At 37.6% G+C, this 19,136-nt stretch overlaps 2 protein-coding genes and 1 pseudogene across 2 annotated transcripts; 2 read left to right on the plus strand and 1 right to left on the minus strand.

The window, feature by feature from the left end:
* Nucleotides 1-342: 342 nt before the first annotated feature.
* Nucleotides 343-927, minus strand: LOC136175021 (RNA polymerase II subunit A C-terminal domain phosphatase SSU72 like protein 1-like). Its single transcript, XM_065945318.1, has one exon. The coding sequence runs from the start codon at nt 925-927 to the stop codon at nt 343-345; it is 585 nt and encodes a 194-aa protein (XP_065801390.1).
* Nucleotides 928-4,426: 3,499 nt separating this feature from the next.
* On the plus strand, nt 4,427-5,371 carry LOC136175767 (olfactory receptor 52B4-like). The gene has a single exon (XM_065945992.1). It carries the CDS (start codon nt 4,427-4,429, stop codon nt 5,369-5,371), a length of 945 nt encoding a protein of 314 aa, XP_065802064.1.
* Nucleotides 5,372-16,821: 11,450 nt separating this feature from the next.
* Nucleotides 16,822-17,874, plus strand: LOC136175768 (olfactory receptor 52B4-like; annotated as a pseudogene).
* Nucleotides 17,875-19,136: the final 1,262 nt, after the last annotated feature.

The following is a 19,136-nucleotide window of genomic DNA, read 5'->3' on the forward strand; positions in this document are numbered from 1 at the left end:
CTTGTCTGGCACTGCGTGATCAGCCTTGGTTTGTCCATCGGGAAAAGGGAGCCCTCAAGGTTAAATTCCTTGCAGAGCCATGTGAGCTTCCAGATTGAGTACCCACACCATCATCTATCCAATTGAAAGCATTCAGATGTCTGCTGGTATTCCATGTTTCCTGTGCCATGCAATAATGTTTTCTTCCACTTCCTTCCCTGGGTGGGGTATACCTGAAAAAAATAGTGCAGATGGTTTTGAGTTAAAAGGGCTTAGAAGACTCTTCTCACAGAAAATACCAGCTAGCCCAAAAGTCCAGGCACAAGTTCTTACCAACAAAGGAACTGAATCCAGCCAAGATCTTCAGTAGAAGCAGATAGTGTGCAGAAAGCTCTTGCCTGTTTTCTTCTTCGCTGCCTGGAGCAGCTTAGGCAGACTGCTTTGCATATCGTCCTCCTTCTGGACACCCTGGCAGAGGTCACAGATGATCAGAGCTCCAAGTGTGGCTGCCTCCAGGGTGTCCTCTATTTCCACGTTGATCACATGCACAGGCTGCCAGGTCTTCTGTTCTCTAGCACACAGATCTTTCACCACCATTTTATACACTGTCTCAGCACAAGTGAAAATGACATCAAAGAGATCTCTGCACTCTTGAAATCTTTCAGGGCCAGGTTTGATTCTCTCATTTCTTTCCAAGATCTGTAACACACCATTGCTCCTGTAGTGCATTCTGTTTTTGCAGAGAAGGTCCTTGCGCATTTGCTTGTATGTGGTGGAGAAATCATATACTACAGGAAGGTTGGGTGCCAGTCCTGGCAGTGTCACACAGGATCCCACTCCAAAAGACCTGACATTGAATCCCTTCTTCTTGAGAATGCTGTGGGCTTCCATGCTCCTGTTCAGGTTGCTCATACAGACCACAGCCACCCTGAGTGTGGAGGATGACATTATGTTGGCCACTTGGAACTACAGGCTGATGAGTGGGCTTAGAGTCTCTTAAAGGACTCAGAAGCCAGGGAGAAGTCAGCCTAGGTCAAGTTCTTCAGACTAATCTAGTGTCAAAGAAAAGATTGTCCCCTACCCCAGGTGGGAGGAGAACTTTTGATTGATAATTGGGTTAACTCTTGAGTAATTGGATTTGAACAGTGGGCTCTGACCAGAGGATCAGTCCAGGCATCAGAACAATCTGGTGATTATCACCTAAAAATGTAATTTTCCAAAAGGGTGTGGTTACCCCATGGGTGTGTTTTGAAATCTTCACTTAGCCCTTGGGTTCAATTGTGGGTGGGGCTACTATTGATATTAGACAAAATACTTAGACTACTCCCAAACTTGTCACCAGCCCCATCCAGTGACCTGAGAACATGCATGTGAAAAACATGTTTGAAATGTCCAAGCTTACACTTAATTCAATTATGCATAAAATTACAAACATTGTTTTCTATTTCTTTCCTATAATTGATACTCTAGAATTGTAGCTGTCAATTACGAGAGGATACAGATAGTTTTACCTAAAAGTAATAAAATGATTCACCAGTGTAAAAAGTGATTCCTAGAAAACATCCCTCCTGGTAGTGTTTGCAGGAGTTACAATACTGTACATCCTCCATTTGATTTTCTTGAATTCATGATGATTCTCCAAGAACTGGAGTAGCCTCCACTGTCTTTCCCATGTCTTCAAGGAGAGCTCTGTCTGACCACTCTATGCTGAAATATAGCAATTTTTTGTTCCATTTGTTTTGTTACTTTGCACCGTTGACCTAGCAAAGGATATAGACATTAAAATTATAAACGGGACACGAAACAGTAAGGAGAGACAGTCCCGTCCCTTCAAAATGGTGCAGGAAAAACATCCACTTAGAAAGCCAAAGATTTTATATCCCTGTGCCTCCATCAACATAGTGATTGTCACATTGCAATCTCAGTAAACACACTCGGCCTTTTCGAAGTGTGAATCCCAGACCCAGAGCATTAACATCAACCTGGAGTATGTGAAAAAGACAACTTTGGACTCCACATCACAAAATGAGAAAATCTGGGAGTGGAACCCAAAGATCTGTGACATACAAAGCCCTTCAGATGGTGTGATGTCCACCAAAGACTGACTCATAGCAGAGGTTTCTGAAACTTGACTGGACATTGACAGTCTCTGGGATGTCACTTGACTGGACTCTCCTTCCTCGGGAAGGAAAGTAAGTATGTGACAATTTGATATAATATATAAATCTTTTGATATAATATATAAATCTGATAAGAAAAATAATAATCACTGTGAAGAATTTGTGGAAAATTGGTGAATTTTGACTATGTTCTATATTTTGGATTATAGTGTTGTATCAGTGTGAAATATTGTGATTTGGTCATTGCACTGCTATGAGATTATCCTTAAGAAATCACTGCTAAATATTTGGAGACTGAGGGCCATGACACTGCATATTTTGCTAAATAACACAACAGAAAAATCAAACTGAGAATGAGAGAGAGACAGGGCCAGGGGCAGGGGCAGGGGGTACAGGAAGGAGGCAAGGAGGTAGGGAAATGTGGCCAAATACTAATAGTGGCTGAATCTAAATGAAAGTTTTATGGGAATTTATAATTTATTAATGTAACTTTTATGTGTTTGAATAATTTTGACCATAAGTAAGGCTGATCACCGAAGGACTGATGCTTTCGAACTGTGGTGCTGGAGAAGACTCTAGAGAGTCCCTTGGACAGCAAGGAGGTCAAACCAGTCAATCCTGAAGGAAATCAACTCTGAATATTCGTTGGAAGGACTGGTGCTGTGGGGTCTGGCTGCTCATTGCTCAAAAGCCAGTAAACAGGCCAGATTGATGGAAAGGAAAGTTGCTTTATTTCAGATGCCTGCAACAGGGGGAGAGGGGTGGCAGACATCTGTCCGAAGGTCAACTCCCCCCACTGACAAACAGGGGGTGAGAGAATTTATAGACAGGCAGGCGCAGGGGATGGGGGTGTGGGGGTGTGGCGTTACATGCAGAAATAGCATAGTCACAATGGTCTGACCAGCATCATCTTGAATGTTTTAGGTACAGTTAATCTTCAGTTCCAGGGTCCATTTGTTTCAATTTCTTTGTGGTCAGTTCTCAGAATTGTGGAAGCTCATGTCCTGGGTACATTCTGCTCAATATGTAGGTAATTTCTGTACCTCAGATTTTAGTATCTATAAGACAGCTCACAGGACATGGCTCAGATTATCTACAGCCCTTGAGAAAGAACTGAAGGTCCTTGACTATGCTTGATGACTACATTATTATTAGTCGCCTTAGACAGTTTTCATTTGTTTTAGCATTTCTCACTTTTCTGATTAAATTTATTCTTTGATTAAGGTTTTCTGCAGGCAAAAGGAAGACAGAGGACATGGGAGGGGGGCAAGGACCATATGGTCCTGCTCTACTTCATAATGACATAAATATCTTATTTATTGAAAATAATAAATGTACACACTCAATTCAAGGATGAAAAGTTGTGGAGAAGGGGTTGGTTTTGACAGATGCAGAGAACCATAATAACTTTACTCATGTGGATACAATGGAAAGGGTGTTAGAAATACAGCTCTAAATCTGGGTTCCTTGGGGCAACAGCCTCCCCTGGAGTCTTCAGGCAAATGCATAAAAATCTCTCCTCCCTGATGTCCAACTCTCAGAGTCCTCCTTGATTCATCACATTGTGTTCTATGAAGACTGCATTTGAAGCACGTAAGTAAGTTATTTACTGATATGGTATAAACTTTGGGGAAGGGAAGAAAATTACAGCATCAAGACTAATCTGTTTAGGGGAACCAAATCAGACATTTGAAAATATTAAGACCTTTGTTTGGTGTTAAGTAAGGGTTAGGGTTAGGGTTAGAGTGATATCTAATCTTCTCCAATTTAAAAACTCATAATAATAAACTCCTCCCAGGATAGCATCCAAGCTCTTTAACTTGTAATCACAGCCAAAATACTTTTACTTCTATCTTTTTACCATTGCATATAGATGTGATCACACAACCATACAGGGTGGCAAACTGTTTAAAATATTTAATGAGTTAAAAATATTTAAATGTATTAAATATTTCTATGACAGAAGCTTATCCTTAAACTCCCAAAAGACTTCACGTCATTCCCCACCTAATTGACCTCCATCCAATGACATCCCATAGCCAAATAGACTAAATTATTCATTCCATCTGGTTCCCCTAGTATTTTTTCTTGGTACCACTGTTATCTTTCTTTATCATATAATTTTCTTTAACTATATAAACATTCATTTCTCTGTGAGATTATTACCTCATTTACAGATAATATCTTGTTCATCGTCCCATTCTATATTGTTCCTGGCTCACTCACTGTGGAAAAGAATCAGATAGATGCTATGAACTCTGAGTACAGTCTGAAATTTTGATTGTGTCTGTTAACAGGGTGTGAGGTCCCAGTCCTCTGCTCCAGGTATGACTGCCTTTAACCATACCGGTGTTAGCCATACAGTCTTCTACTTTGTGGGCATCCCTGGCCTTGAGGACAAGCATGTGTGGATCTCCATCCCCTTCTTCATGTCCTATGTCATTGCCCTGCTTGGAAACAGCCTGCTCATCTTCATTATCCTCACAAAGCGCAGCCTCCATGAACCCATGTACCTCTTCCTCTGCATGCTGTCTGGAGCAGACCTTATCCTCTCCACATGCACAGTCCCTCAGGCTTTGGCCATCTTCTGGTTCAATGCGAGGGAGATCTCCCTGGATCGCTGCATCACTCAACTCTTCTTCATCCATTCCACCTTCATCTCAGAGTCAGGGATCTTGCTGGTGATGGCATTTGACCGCTACATTGCCATATGCTACCCACTGAGATACACCACTATTCTTACACATACACTGATAGGGAAAATCGGTGTGACTATCTTTTTGAGAAGTTATGGTACAATTTTCCCAATAATATTTCTTCTGAAAAGGCTAACTTTTTGTAAAAGTAACATTTTTCCAACCACTGTTTGTGAGCACATTGCCGTGGCCAAATTTTCCTGTGATGACATACGAGTAAACTTCTGGTATGGATTTTTTGTCCTATTGTCAACAGTGACCTTAGATGTCGTGCTAATATTTGTATCATATATGCTTATTCTCCATGCTGTCTTCCGCATCCCTTCTCGAGATGCTCGCCACAAAACTCTCAATACATGTGGCTCCCATGTCTGTGTCATCATACTCTTTTATGGACCTGGGATCTTCTCAGCTTTCACTCCTCGATTTGCACATCATATCTTACCCCATGTCCACATCTTACTGGCCAATGTCTGCATTCTGGCTCCTACTATGTTGAATCCCATCATTTATGGGATTAAAACTAAACAGATTCGGGACCAGGTATCTCAGATTTTGTGTCAAAAAAAGATATGACTTGGAAATGGAAGCAGAATACTGTTTTCTCAACATTTCTCACCCAGAGTCTGAAAAATACACCAGCTCACCTTCTTACTTCATTCTTACTCTAGATAGGTATTTGGAAAAAGATAAATTATGGATAATCACTAGATTATACTTTCCTGGTTTGTTGCATGCCTGACATAATGATGCAGTTCTTATTTCTCTTATCTACTTTGGGGCATGGCTGTATATATTCTTCCCTCTGTCTGCTCTATCACAAGGTTTTAATTTTCACAGGCTCACCTCTACCTACATTCATTCTGTTACTTGTTCTATCAGAAGGAAGGGAGGGAGGAAGCGAGGTTCGGAGGAGGGAGGGAGAAAAGACAGAGAAGGAAGAGAGGAAGGAAAGGAAAGTGTCAGAGGGAGGTAAGGAGGGAAAGAGACATGCAAAAACCTCTGGCATCCATATATTTCCCCATTGCTTTTCCTCTGTATCCATTCTTTTCCTCCTCTTGCTCTTCCTCCTCTTTCTTGTCTCCTTTCCCTCTTCCCCCTTTCCTTCTCCTTCTTCTTCCTCTGTTTCCACCAGAGAAAAACACCTGAAAGAGCTCTCTATATATTCAGGTTTTGATACTTTTCTATTTTTTTAATCTCATACCAATCATTTGCCCTTCATGTTGCATGCATGTTACAGCGACCTTTACCCTGCTGAATTCAATGGTCAATATTCATTCTACATGATACATAAGAAATATTTCACACAGTCAAACAGCTGAAAAATTCTTGAAAATTCTCCCTCATCCCACATCAGACAATATATTAGAGATAAAAACTGTATAAAATTACTTATTTCTTATAAAATGGAGATATTAACTGCTAATATTTTACAAAAGATTGCTATATGTTTTCTATGGTGTATTTGTATGCGGGTAAATAATTTTTTTTAATTTGGACTATATTCCACCTACTATTCCAGAATGTACCTTTCTCACTTAGCAAAGTAATGTAGACATATGCCCATGCTAAATTGTACACCTCTAGTCACTAGCAATTGCAACCAGGGATGGTGAGCTGATGAGCCCTGAGAAAACTAAGGATATGAAAACACAGGATGGTGGCTGCAGATAACTGAGCTGTACATCAAAGGAATGATTTCAGCGAGCCCAGACTCTTGCATCTTCCCATACATAGACAAGCACTAAATTCCTCAAGTTGGTATATCTGGGTTTTTTTAATTAGCAATAATTTTTTGTCATTCAGACCACCTGTGCTTGGTTGCAAAACGTCTATATAACTTGGCTTCCTCCAACCTTGCCTCCTCAGAGCAGTTCTCTCAGGGTTATTTGACACACTGCCTCCTCAGGCTTGAAGTCCTAAAAATTCCTGCCAAATAAATATAACTCTCAAAAAAATTCTTTAAAAACCAACTGTAAAAAATAAAAGTTAAAAAAAAAAACCAACTATACACTTCTGCAGGCATTTTGATCATCTTTCCATTGTTTTTATACAAAGATGTACTATAATTTAGCCAGTAGTCTTGTCAAAAAGCATTTTTAAAAGCCATACTCTTTTCAAAAAGCATTTCTCATATGTAATTTTTTATTTACTGTTTATTTCCCAATCAAGAGCAGGCTCAGCATTCTCTAAATATAACTTCCTAAGTGTCCATTATATCATCTGAGATAGACAAATGATCGTAGATAATGAAATACATAAAGAAGTTACACATATTGCATTAGCCACTGTGGTTCACCTTTTCTTCTTTGATTTTTACACATATTTTTACACATCTAACTCAATGAAACTATGAGCCATGCCATGTATGGCCACCCAAGATGGACAGGTCATGGTGGAGAGTTCTGACAAAACACTGGAGAAGGGAATGGCAAACCACTTCAGTATTATTGCCTTGAGAACCCCATGAACAGTATAAAACAGCAAAAAGATAAGATGGACAGGGAAGCCTGGCGTGCTGCAGTCCACAGGATTGTAGAGTCAGACTCAACTGAGTGAACTTACATATCTGAAACTATATTTCATATAGACTACAAAAAAATCTATGTGAAATCTGTTTATATTTTACATACATATACTAATAATTATTTATAATATAGTTTTAACATAATTTTAGCTGGTTATAAAATAAATCAGTTCATAGAAGAACCATAAATTCTTGGTTTGACTTTTATTAACTTGCAGTATATTTCAAATTTTTCAGTTTTCTGAGAAAGTAATGCTTATTAAAACACTTTCCTATCCATTTCCTCATTTTTCCTATCCACTATTTTTAGTTTACACATGCTTCCTTAAGTGGTTGAAATATGACTCTTTTCCTTTGATTTTTCTTTTTCCACTGTTTTCCTAGTGTGCCTTAAAGTGTTTAAAAATCAAACAAAACTAACATTATTTTAATGTTTGGTTTCTACTTAATTAGCATTTGAATAATTATGGTCAGTGTTTTTAAAACATCTGCTGATTTTAAAAGACAAAATAACAAAGAATCACTTTCAGTTCAGTTCAGTTCAGTCGCTCAGTCGTGTCCGACTCTTTGCGACCCCATGAACCACAGCACGCCAGGCCTCCTTGTCCGTCACCAGCTCCCGGAGTCCACCCAAACCCACATCCACAGAGTCAGTGATACCATCCAACCATCTCATCCTCTGTCGTCCCCTTCTCCTCCTGCCCTCAATCTTTCCCAGCCTCAGGGTCTTTTCCAATGAGTCAACTCTTCACATGATGTGGCCAAAGTATTGGAGTTTCAGTTTCAGCATCAGTCCTTCCAATGACCACCCAGGACTGATCTCCTTTAGGATGGACTGGTTGGACCTCCTTGCAGTCCAAGGGACTCTCAAGAGTCTTCGCCAACATCATAGTTCAAAAGCACCACTTCTTTGGTGCTCAGCTTTCTTTATAGTCCAACTCTCACATCCATACATGACTACTGGAAAAACCATAGCTTTGACTAGATGGACCTTTGTTGGCAAAGTAACGCGTCTACTTTTTAATATGCTGTCTAGGTTGGTCATAACTTTTCTTCCAAAGAGCAAGCATCTTTGAATTTCATGGCTGCAGTCACCATCTGCCGTGATTTTGGAGCCCAAAAAATTTTTGAATGTTTTGAATTTTAAATGTTAAGGTTTATATATATCTTTGTATAATATACTGCTACATGGCATACTGTATTCTAGCAAACTAGTGGATTCTTTGTGAATATTTACATCTGTGTAACTGACAGTATAAATATAAATATATTTATAATATATATAATATAAAATATAAATATAAATATAAAATTGTTATGAATATAAGCATTAATAAACATCTGCTATATTTTTTGTCCTTGATGTACACTGTAAAATAAAAACAGATTCTGAAAATTTTTACTGCATATATGAGCAACTGAATCGCAGTCAGGTTGAGTGCTTTTTTATGCACAAAAAAGTTTTAAAGATACAATTTATAAATTGTAAGATAATTCATCATTTACATAAACTAAATAAAATCCAATAGCAATATGCAAAGGTAAGATACCATTTTCAATTAAATTATATTTTTATTGGCTTTAAATGTTGAAAAATATTTGTACAACGTTTGGAGTTAAGCTTTATTTGAGGCAAAATGAGGACTGCAACCCAGGAGTCAGGTTTCCAGATAGTTCTGAGAAACTCCTCCAAGGAAGCGAGGGGAGGAGCCAGGGTATATAGAAGTTTTGCAACTAAGGGTAGGTAGTCAGGAAACTCAAAAGATTACTGTTGATTAAAAAAAAACAAACAGGTACCTCGAGGTAAGGAATTTAGTGCTCTTCTATGTAAGGGAAGATGCAAAAGTCTGGGCTTACTGAAATCATTCCTTTGATATGCACCTCAGCTGTGCGAGGGGCTTCCCAGGTGGTGCTAGTGGTCAAGAACCTGCCTGCCAGTACAGGAGACATAAGAGACCAGGTTTGATTCCTGGGTCGGGAAGATCTCCTGGAGGAGGGCACATCAAACTACTACAGTATTCTTGCCTGGGGAATCCCCCGGACAGAGGAGCCTGGTGGGCTGTGGCCCATAGGATCACAGAGTCGCACACAACTGAAGTGACTTAGCAGTTAAGATATTCAATTTCATCATCCTACCAAAACACACCCGGGTTCCCCTTCCTAGTCAACTATTCCCACTAACTCTGGGAGCCTTTTATCTGTTTTCTATGCTTACATTTTGCCTTTTCCAAAATGCCCCACAAATGGAATAATATAGTTTTTAACTGAACTATTTGTTTTAGTTGCTGAATTATAATGGTTATTAATATATTCTAGGTACTAGACCTTTAGCAGATATGTAATTTGAAAATATTTTCTCCTATTCAAGGGACTGTCTCTTCACTTTCTCAATGATGTCCTAAGTAGAGAAGTTTTTACTTTTAATAAAGTTGAATTTATCTAATTTTATGTTGTGTTGTTTGTGCTTTGGTATCATACCAATTTTTTTACTTTGCTTCCCATTGCTTTTGTTTACTAAAAGGATACTGTCTACACATAATGGCCTGCCTCAAGGAACCCTGCGCCTCTGCCTGAACACCATCCCTTCCTGGAGGCTGACCATTCCAGGAGACAGTTGCAAGGAAAATGGCCTTTTTACTTTACTTCCTAAGCTCCTCCCCTACTCTGTTGTATAAAAGAACCTGGCATCCAGACGCCAAATAAAATGATTATTTTGAGATATTAGTCTGCCATCTTCACAGTCTTCTGGCTTTCTGAATAAAGTTTATTCCTTGCCTCAACAAATTTCTTAGATTTATTGACTTGTTGTGCAGCAAGCAGAGTGAGCTAGGACTCGATAACAGATTTATAACTGCTTTCTTGTAAGATTTTTATAGGTTTAACTCTTATGTTTATGTTTTTGATCCATTTTGACCAAAATTTTGTATGTAGTGAAAAGCAGAGGTTTCTCTTCTTTTGTCTGTGGCTATCTAGTTTTCCCAGCACAGTACATGATAAAAGACTATTTCCCCCATTGAATTGACTTGCCACAATTATTTGTCTTTTTTTCCCCCTCAGGATTGCTATGGGTAGTCAGCATCCTTTTTTCCCTGGTATTATCTTTCTTTAAACTTATTTTTTAGTTGGTTAATAATTGTTTCACAATGTTGTGTCTTTTTTTTGTTTGTTTGTTTTATACAAATTCTAGGGCTTTTTTATGTTTCCATGGAAAATGTGATTGGAATATTTCAATGCATTGGAAAGAAACTGTGGATGGCATTATATAGTATGGACATTTTAACTATATCAGTTCTTCTGGTCCATGAACAAGGATAGCTTTCCATTTGTCTTCTTCAATTTATTTTACCACAGTTTTGGAGTTTTCAGTGTAGAAATATTCACATCCTTGGAGAGATCTATTCCTAAGTATTTTACTGTTTTTCTATTGCGAGCATGATTGTTTTCTTTCTTTTTCAAATAGTTCATTGTTAGTGTGTAAAAATGCAACTGTCTTTTATATGTTGACTTTGTATCCTGCAACTTTACTAAATTCATTGATAAGTTCTAATAGTTTTTAGTGGAGCCTCTAGGATTTTCTATATAAAAACTATATAGAAAATGCAAAATTCTAAAACTCCTAAAGGACAACAGAAGAGAAAATCCAGATGACATTGGATTTGGTAGTAACTTTTGGGATAAAATGATATCATAATCACTGTAGAACTGAAAATTAAAACAACAATGAGATGCCATTGCACACCTAATGAGATGGAGAAAATCCAAAACATTGAGAGCAGAAAATGCTGGCATGGATGTATAGTAAAAGGAATTCTCATTCATTGCTGGTGGGAATTCAAAATGGTACAGCCACTTAAGAAGACAAGCAGCTTCTTACAAAACTAAACATACTCTTACCAAACAGTCCAACAGTTGCACATCTTGGTATTTACCCACATGAACTAAAAATGTATATCCACACAAAAACTGGTGCCTGGTCATTTATGGCAGCTTTAGTTATAACTGCCAAAACCTGGAAGCAATCAAGGTGTCCTTCACCAAGTGAATGGAAAATACACAATTAAAAATGAAATAAAAGATATTCAGGTTGGAAAGGGACACTTAAACCACTATTTCAGTTCCGTTCAGTCGCTCAGTTGTGACCAACGCTTTGCGACCCCATGAACTGCAGCACACCAGGCCTCCCTGTCTATCACCAACTCCCAGAGTTTACTCAAACTCATATTCAATGAGTCAGTGATGCCATTCAACCATCTCATCCTCTGTCGTCCCCTTCTCCTGCCTTCAATCTTTCCCAGCATCGGCGTCTCTTCAAATGAGTCAGTTCTTCGTGTCAGGTGGCCAAAGTATTGGAGTTTCAGCTTCAGCATCAGTCTTTCCAATGAATATTCAGGATTGATTTCCTTTAGGATGGGCTGGTTGGATCTCCCTGCAGTTCAAGGGACTCTCAAGAGTCTTCTCCAACACCACCGTTCAAAAGAAACACTTCTTTGGTGCTCACTATTAATAAACCACTATTTATTAATAGATTATTAACAGATGAAATGATTGAGTATGTAGAAAATGCTAACAATCCGTACAACACTGAAATAGATTAGCAAGGTTATAGAATAAAAGTTTAAAAAACAAGCCATATTTTTAAATACTAGTAGCAAATGGTTTAAAGCAAAATTATAAACCATTTCATTTATTATAGCACAAAAAGTAAATATGATTTCCAACAGAAACTCCACAAACCAGAAGAAAATGGTATGATATATATATTTATTTATTTATTTTTCTCATCTGCCTAATTATGTCTATCTCACTGTGGAAACCAGTTTTTGTAAAACAAACCTTTTCAGATCACAGATTCTTGTCTCTGCACATTGAGCCCACAGACATAGCCTGGAATTCTAATCCTTGCTAGTTGCTGTGGTAGCCTAGGCAAGCAAATCAAAATCTAGGTTTGTAACTGCTTCAAGTTTATGAAATTGAAACCTAAAGATCACCAATTACAAAGAGCCACTTTGGCTTAAGCTATGGACAATTAATATTTAAAGTGAAGAAAGGGAAGAACTACAACCAAGAATACTCTACCCGGCAAGACTCGCATTCAGGTTTGGTGGAGAAATTAAAATCTTTCCAGACAAGCGAAAGTTAAGAGAATTCAGCAACACCCAACCAGCTTTACAAGTACTAAAGGAACTTCTTTAGGCAGGAAACACAAGAGAAGGAGAAGACCTACACAAAATAAACCCAAAACAATTAAGAAAATGGTAGTGGGATTATGCATGTTGATAATCATCCTAATTGCAAATGGATTAAATGCACCAACCAAAAGACAGATGGGCTGGGCAGATGAAAACATGTGCATGTATGCACTCCTACTTACCACATCATTCTATTTCACTCCCAAATCTGTATGTAATTATTTTATATTATTAGATTAATCCTGTTTACATTATGGCTTGCAATTGTAATTATGTTTTGTTGTTGTTGTTTTGGTCGGGTTATTGATTGTGAAAACTGATAAACATCTTTTACTATTGTGATTATGCAACTATTATTCACTTAATATCATTGTATCATGATCGGTCAACAGAAAATAATACAATTCTATTTCACTAAAGCTACCATTTAATAGAAAACTTTTAATCACTTTTTAAAGTCCAGACACATATCAGGATTATCTTGAAATATTTTGAAAAATACAAATGTCCAGGTACTGCTACTCTTCTACAAAACACTAGATATGTTTCTAATAAGCAAGCATGTTTAAAAACAAGTGGACTATATGATGATCTTTTAGTTTTATCTAGTTTGTTTCACTATTTCTATTTCACATTCAGTGCTCCCATTTCATTTAGTTTGTTTTCCAATTTCTCTTTCTCTTTTTGATGTTGTTGTTCTTTCTCAAGCCTTTATCAAGAGTACTAGGAGAGCTTTTATATACATACATATATCCATATATATAGCATGTATAATATATATATTAGAAAATTTATGAATTTTGCCTAGCTAAAAAAATTTATGACATTTCTTTTTTTTTCAATTTTCTTGCTTGTGCTTTGGGTGTCATGTCCAAAAAAAATCATTGTCAAGGCCTACGTCAAGGAACTTTATTTCTGCATTTTATTCTAGGAGTTTCAGGGTTTCAGGTCTTATATTTAAGTCTTTAATATGCTTGACTTAATGTTTGTGAGTTGTGTAAGATTTGGGTCTAGTTTTATTCTTTTAAATATAAACATCTAATTATCCAAGTTATTAACCATTTTATTGAAGAGACTGTTTTTTTCCATTGAGTTTTCTTGGCTCCCTTGACAAATATTAGATAACCATATTGGGTTATTGGATTTATTTGGCTTGGGTTTATTTCTGGGCTTTTGATGACATTTCGATTCCACTTGTTCGACTTAGTATGAATAGAATGTTAGATTTCTAATTTATATTTTTTCAAAGCTTTATAGTTCCATGTATTTTGACATTTAGTATTACTGTTAACATTCTAGAAAATTTATTATCTTAGTGATTTAAAATAAAAACTCGCATGAGGCTTGAAAATTCTAATCCAATTTTGAGAATATAAAGAAATACTTTGCTGTTTAAACAAAAACAGGAAATTAACAAATGATACAGTATTATTAACTGGGGTACAGATTTTGTTCAAATTTCACAAAATTTTATGATACTGTCCATTGTTTGTTTTCATACCTTATTCAAGACCCCATATTGTATTTAATTGCTTTGAGCAGCTTCCGCTGCATGGAACAAATTCTGGCAAATTCTCTTTTCATTTTTATTCTATTACAAATAATTTCTAATTTTCCCTGTTATGGCCTCTTAGTTACACACATCAATTAAAAGCAGATATTTAATTTCTAAATACAAAGGATTTTATTTAAAGTATCTTTAATATTAATTTCTCATTTTGATTCTAATTTCTCATTTAAATGCTTTCTTTGTTGCAATCACCCTCGGTGCTTTTTTCAGTCTAACTTATTGAGGCTTTCGATGGTTAAGTCGAAAATCTCTCTTGGTAAAAGTCACATTGCATTTGAAAATATATGAGTTATTTTCAAATATCTTTTAATGTTGATTTCTAACATAATTTTACAGTGATAAGAGAACAGACTCTGTATGATTTCAATAGTTTTAGACCATGAAATTTTTCACCTTGCTTTATGTCCCTAAATATATTTCAGGGTCTCCAATTTACAGTCTATAGGGACGTGAATAGAATTTGTATGCTACTGTAAAAATTGTGTGTGAAAATTGCATAAATTTCAATTATGTTGAATTGGTTCACAGTGCCTTTCAGATCTACTATATCCTTCTTCTCTGTATATTCAATCTATTAAGTTTTGAGAGTTTGATATTGAAACTCCAACTAAAATCTTAATTTACCTACTTAAAAAAATAATTGCAATATATAGAGGAACTACATGTATTTCCCAAGTCTCCTGTAAATGTGTTATACTTTCATAATTTAAAAAAATAAAAAATTTTTAAAATAAATAAAGTGTAGTAAAGTCATTTTAAAAGGTAGGCATGATAAATTACCCAAAAACTGATACAAGTTAATAGCTGTATGTGGTCAAGAAAAGGGACATGGTCCAGTTGGAAGGGTGGGTCAGTTGAGCAGAAAGCAACTTTGAAAGAGCAAAGAGTCTGATGACTCTGAAGAGCACTGGGAAGTATTAATAGATGTGGGGTACTTCTGCAGCCTGTCAGTGAGTCTCAGGGATTGCTAACAGAATGTTTACAAAACCGACTGAGTTCTATGGTAGTCATGTATGGATGGGAGAGTCGGACCATAAAGAAGGCGGAGCATCGAAGAATTGATGCTTTTGAACTGTGGTGCCAGAGAAGATTCTTGAGTGTCCCTTGGACAGTGAGGAAACCAGTCAATCCTAAAAGAAATCAACCCTGAATATTTGTGGAAGGATTGATGCTGAAGCTGAAGATCCAATACTTTGGCCACTTAATCTGAAGAGTCAACTCATTGGCAAAGACTGATGCTGGGAAGGATGGAGGTCAGGAGGAGAAGGGGGTGAGAGAGGATGAAATGGTTGGATGGCATCACCGACACAGCGGACACGAGTTTGAGCAAATCCGGGAAATAGTAAAGGATAGGGAAGCCTGTAATGGTGTGATCCATGAGGCCGCAAAGAGTTGGACATGACATAGCGACTGAACAACAACAACAATCTTAAATACAAGTCCATTTAATAACTCTGTTCCATGATTATATTTTTAGGACAATTTTAGTCATTACTTAGAAGGTAACAGGAATAAAAATAGGAGAGGATTTTCCCAATCTGGTAAATAAATTCAGAGGTGAGGAGTATCAATTCTGGAAGGGCAGAGAACAATGATTGTGACTTACTTTGTGCTGGATCTTCAGTTATGCCCTGTTAAAAATGCAGATCTTGAAAGTTGTTGATCAGTATACTTCATTATTTCATGGATTCCTGAATTTGCAACTACCTGAATTTTGCACCAAGCTCCTCCCTAGAGAACGCAGTTGAACGTGGGAGTCAACTTGTCACAGTCAGAGAGGGCATAGAAAAGGGTAAGCCCTTGAGTTTGGCTTTCACAGAATAAAATCACTCCTTTTACAAATAGCAATTTTAGATATTGATTGAGGGGGAAAAGAGACCTCTGTCCACTAAACCACCTGTGATTCTTCTAGAAACTGAAACAATTGAACCTTTCTTTCTTCTTCTCCATTAGCTCTTAGAATTTGGGCCCACTGCTCCTCCTTCCATGTGACTCCTCTTTCTTATGTAGTACAATAGATAACAGGACTATATTATGAACTTCTCAGCCTTCAGCTGGCCTGGATACATGGTGCACAAGTGTTTTAGGTCTTTACCAGAATTTTATCACTATTGCCTAGAAAGAAACTGACAAGGGACACATTAAATATTGAGGAGGTTTCAAAAACAATTTCAAAACTCATGTTATACTATCCTACTCTTTATTCTGTAGTCAAAACAATAGGACATAGCTACCGGCTCAGGGAATACCTTTGTTCTGTTCCTCCCGTGATTCCCTACCCATAGTCACAAAACTATTTCCAAAGGTAAGTTCAAAAATAACTCATTCTTAAAAAATAAATAAATAAATAAAAGTTTGGCAGAATTCACTAAAACTAAATAAATAAATAAATAACTCATTCTTAAAATCAACACAAATACAGAGTAAATTATTCTTTCCATTCTGTTTGTGTATTAGCTTAATTTTGGACAAGATGTTAATCATTACCATACTCATTTAATTTTCTCTAATGCTCTATGGGTCTATCTTGCTCATGAAATTAAGGCTTCATTCAGAAAACAAGTCATACCTTACTTATCTTTATTTGTATATATATCCAAAATTCCTGACATCATCAGAATGAAGTGGGATGAAGTAGAAACCAAAATCAAGTGATAATAGGAAAGAAACATTTGCATATAATTTGGATTTTCCTCTGTCTCCATGAATAGGCATGAGATTCTGGAAGCACTTCCCAAGTATGAGGACCTTAAACCACACTGGTGTTAGTCACACAGTCTTCTGCCTGCTGGGCATCCCTGGCCTTGAAGACCACTACATGTAGATTTCCATCCCCTTTGTTATTACCTATGCCACTGCCTTGCTTGGGAACAGCCTGCTCATCTTCATTATCCTCACCAAGCGCAGCCTTCATAAACCCACGTTCTCTTCCTCTGCATGCTGTGCGGAGCAGACCTTGTCCTCTCCACGTGTATAGTACCTCAGGCCTTGGCGATCCTCTGGTTCCATGCTGGAGAGCTCTACCTGGATCGCTGCATTTCTCAGGAATTCTTCCTCTCTTCCACTTTCATTTACGAGTCTGGGATCTTGCTGGTGATGGCATTTGACTGCTACATTGCCATATGCTACCCTCTGAGATACACCACTGTTCTCACACATACACTGATAGGGAAAATTGGTATATCCATCTTCCTAAGAAGTTATTGTACAGTTTTTCATGTAGTTTCTTCTGAAAAGACTGACCTTTTATAAAAGTAGCATCCTCCCAAACACTGCTTGTAAGCATATTGTCCTGGCAAAAATTTCCTGCAATGATATCCAAATAATACTGGAGAAGGAAATGGCTACTCACTCCAGTATTCCGGCCTGGAGAATTCCATGGACTGTACAGTGCATGGGGTCATGAAGAGTCGGTCACAACTGAGCGATTTTAACACAGAACGTCTGGTTTGACTTTTTTTGCCCTTATGTCGACCTTGGTCTTAGATGTTGTGCTAATCTTTGTTTCATATATGCCTATTCTCCCTGCTGTCTTCCACATTCCTCCCAAGATGCTCTTCACAAAGCTCTCAACACATGTGGCTCCCATACGTGTGTCATCATCCTTTATGGATCTGGGATCTTCTCAGTTCTCATCAGTGGTTTGGATACCACATTCCACTCCATATTTACAGTCTTGTTGGCCAACGTCTATATTCTCATTCCACCTACAGTAAATCCCACGGTTTATGGGATTAAGACCAAGCAGATTCGGGACCTGTTAGTTCATTTGCTGTTTCCAAAGCAGATATGACTACAATAATGGAAACTACCCTTGTGTTTTCCTCAGTAATGCTCATCATGCTTTAGGTTAGCTTTTGTATCAAGATGTGGAGGGGTACAGTGGAAATACTAATCAAATAACTCTGTATCTTGTTGTCATAGGGTAAGTTTATCAGGAATGGGTTTGTAAAAGTTTCTTGCAAAGTCTTTAATAAATCCTTAGATATCACTGCCTTTGGGGGCTTAGTTCACTTTCTTATACATGGAATTCATAACTAGATTAGTTCACCTCCCTACTCCTAGGCTGGAGGTTAGATTGTAATGACCTGGAAACTGACCTTTCCTGGGTAATTGTTAAACTCTTATTTACTAGGGTATTCTCTGCTTTGAATGGCTGCACCTCTTTTATTCCTCTCATTCAGACATTTTCCTGCCATTTGCCCCTATGTTGTAGCTGTCATCATATTTTTGCTTTATAGACAATTATAAAATTCATATATATCTTAAAACTCATATGTAGTCACCATTAATGTAATGTTATCATAAATAATGAGTGTATGGATAAGTAAATCTTTATCTTTTTGAAACATTAAGCAGAGCAAATGTTTACTAATTCTTACATTTTATTTATATTACCAACTGTTTCAAAGAAAATATTCAGCATGAGAGCAAATACAGTGCAAATATGTAAGAGCACCCCGAGCAAGCATACGTAAAAGCACACTGACATACGTGGTGGTGTAGCCACGGGGCAGAGTCGGAAGACCCTAAGCTCGCCTACTTCCATGGGCAATCCAAAATTGCAACCACTGACAGAACAGCTATCAATGAAAATGACCCTAAGACTAGCAGAACAGCATCTCCACAACTAAAGATGGAAAGAAAGAACCACAACAAGATGGGTAGTGGTGTCTGGTGTCTCCTGCATTGCAGGCGGATTCTTCACCATTGAGCATCCAGGAAAGCCCAGGAGAAGGAGAGGGTAGGACAAATGGAACGAGTAGCATTGACATGTATGCACCACCATTTGTAAACTAGATAGCTAGTGGGATGCTGCCGTATAACAGAGGGAGTTCAGCGTGGTTCCCTGTGACAACCTAGAGGAGTGGGACAGGGAGGAGGTGGGAGGGAGGCTTAAGAGGGAAGGGATATGTGTATACTTATGGCTGATTCACCTTGTCATATGGCAGAAACCAACAAAACATTGTAAGCAATTATCCTCCAATTAAAAATATATATTTTAAAAAAGCTCTCTCTATTTTTCTGTATTTTCTCTTTCTTCTCCAGTTGGAT

This window comes from Muntiacus reevesi, chromosome 9 (assembly GCF_963930625.1).
Source record: "Muntiacus reevesi chromosome 9, mMunRee1.1, whole genome shotgun sequence".
Classification (NCBI taxonomy): Eukaryota; Metazoa; Chordata; class Mammalia; order Artiodactyla; family Cervidae; genus Muntiacus; species Muntiacus reevesi.

Bases quoted from the DNA above. Each gene is read 5' to 3' on its own strand.
- LOC136175767 (XM_065945992.1), top strand. From the start codon at position 4,427: ATGACTGCCTTTAACCATACCGGTGTTAGCCATACAGTCTTCTACTTT.
- LOC136175021 (XM_065945318.1), bottom strand. From the start codon at position 927: ATGTCATCCTCCACACTCAGGGTGGCTGTGGTCTGTATGAGCAACCTG.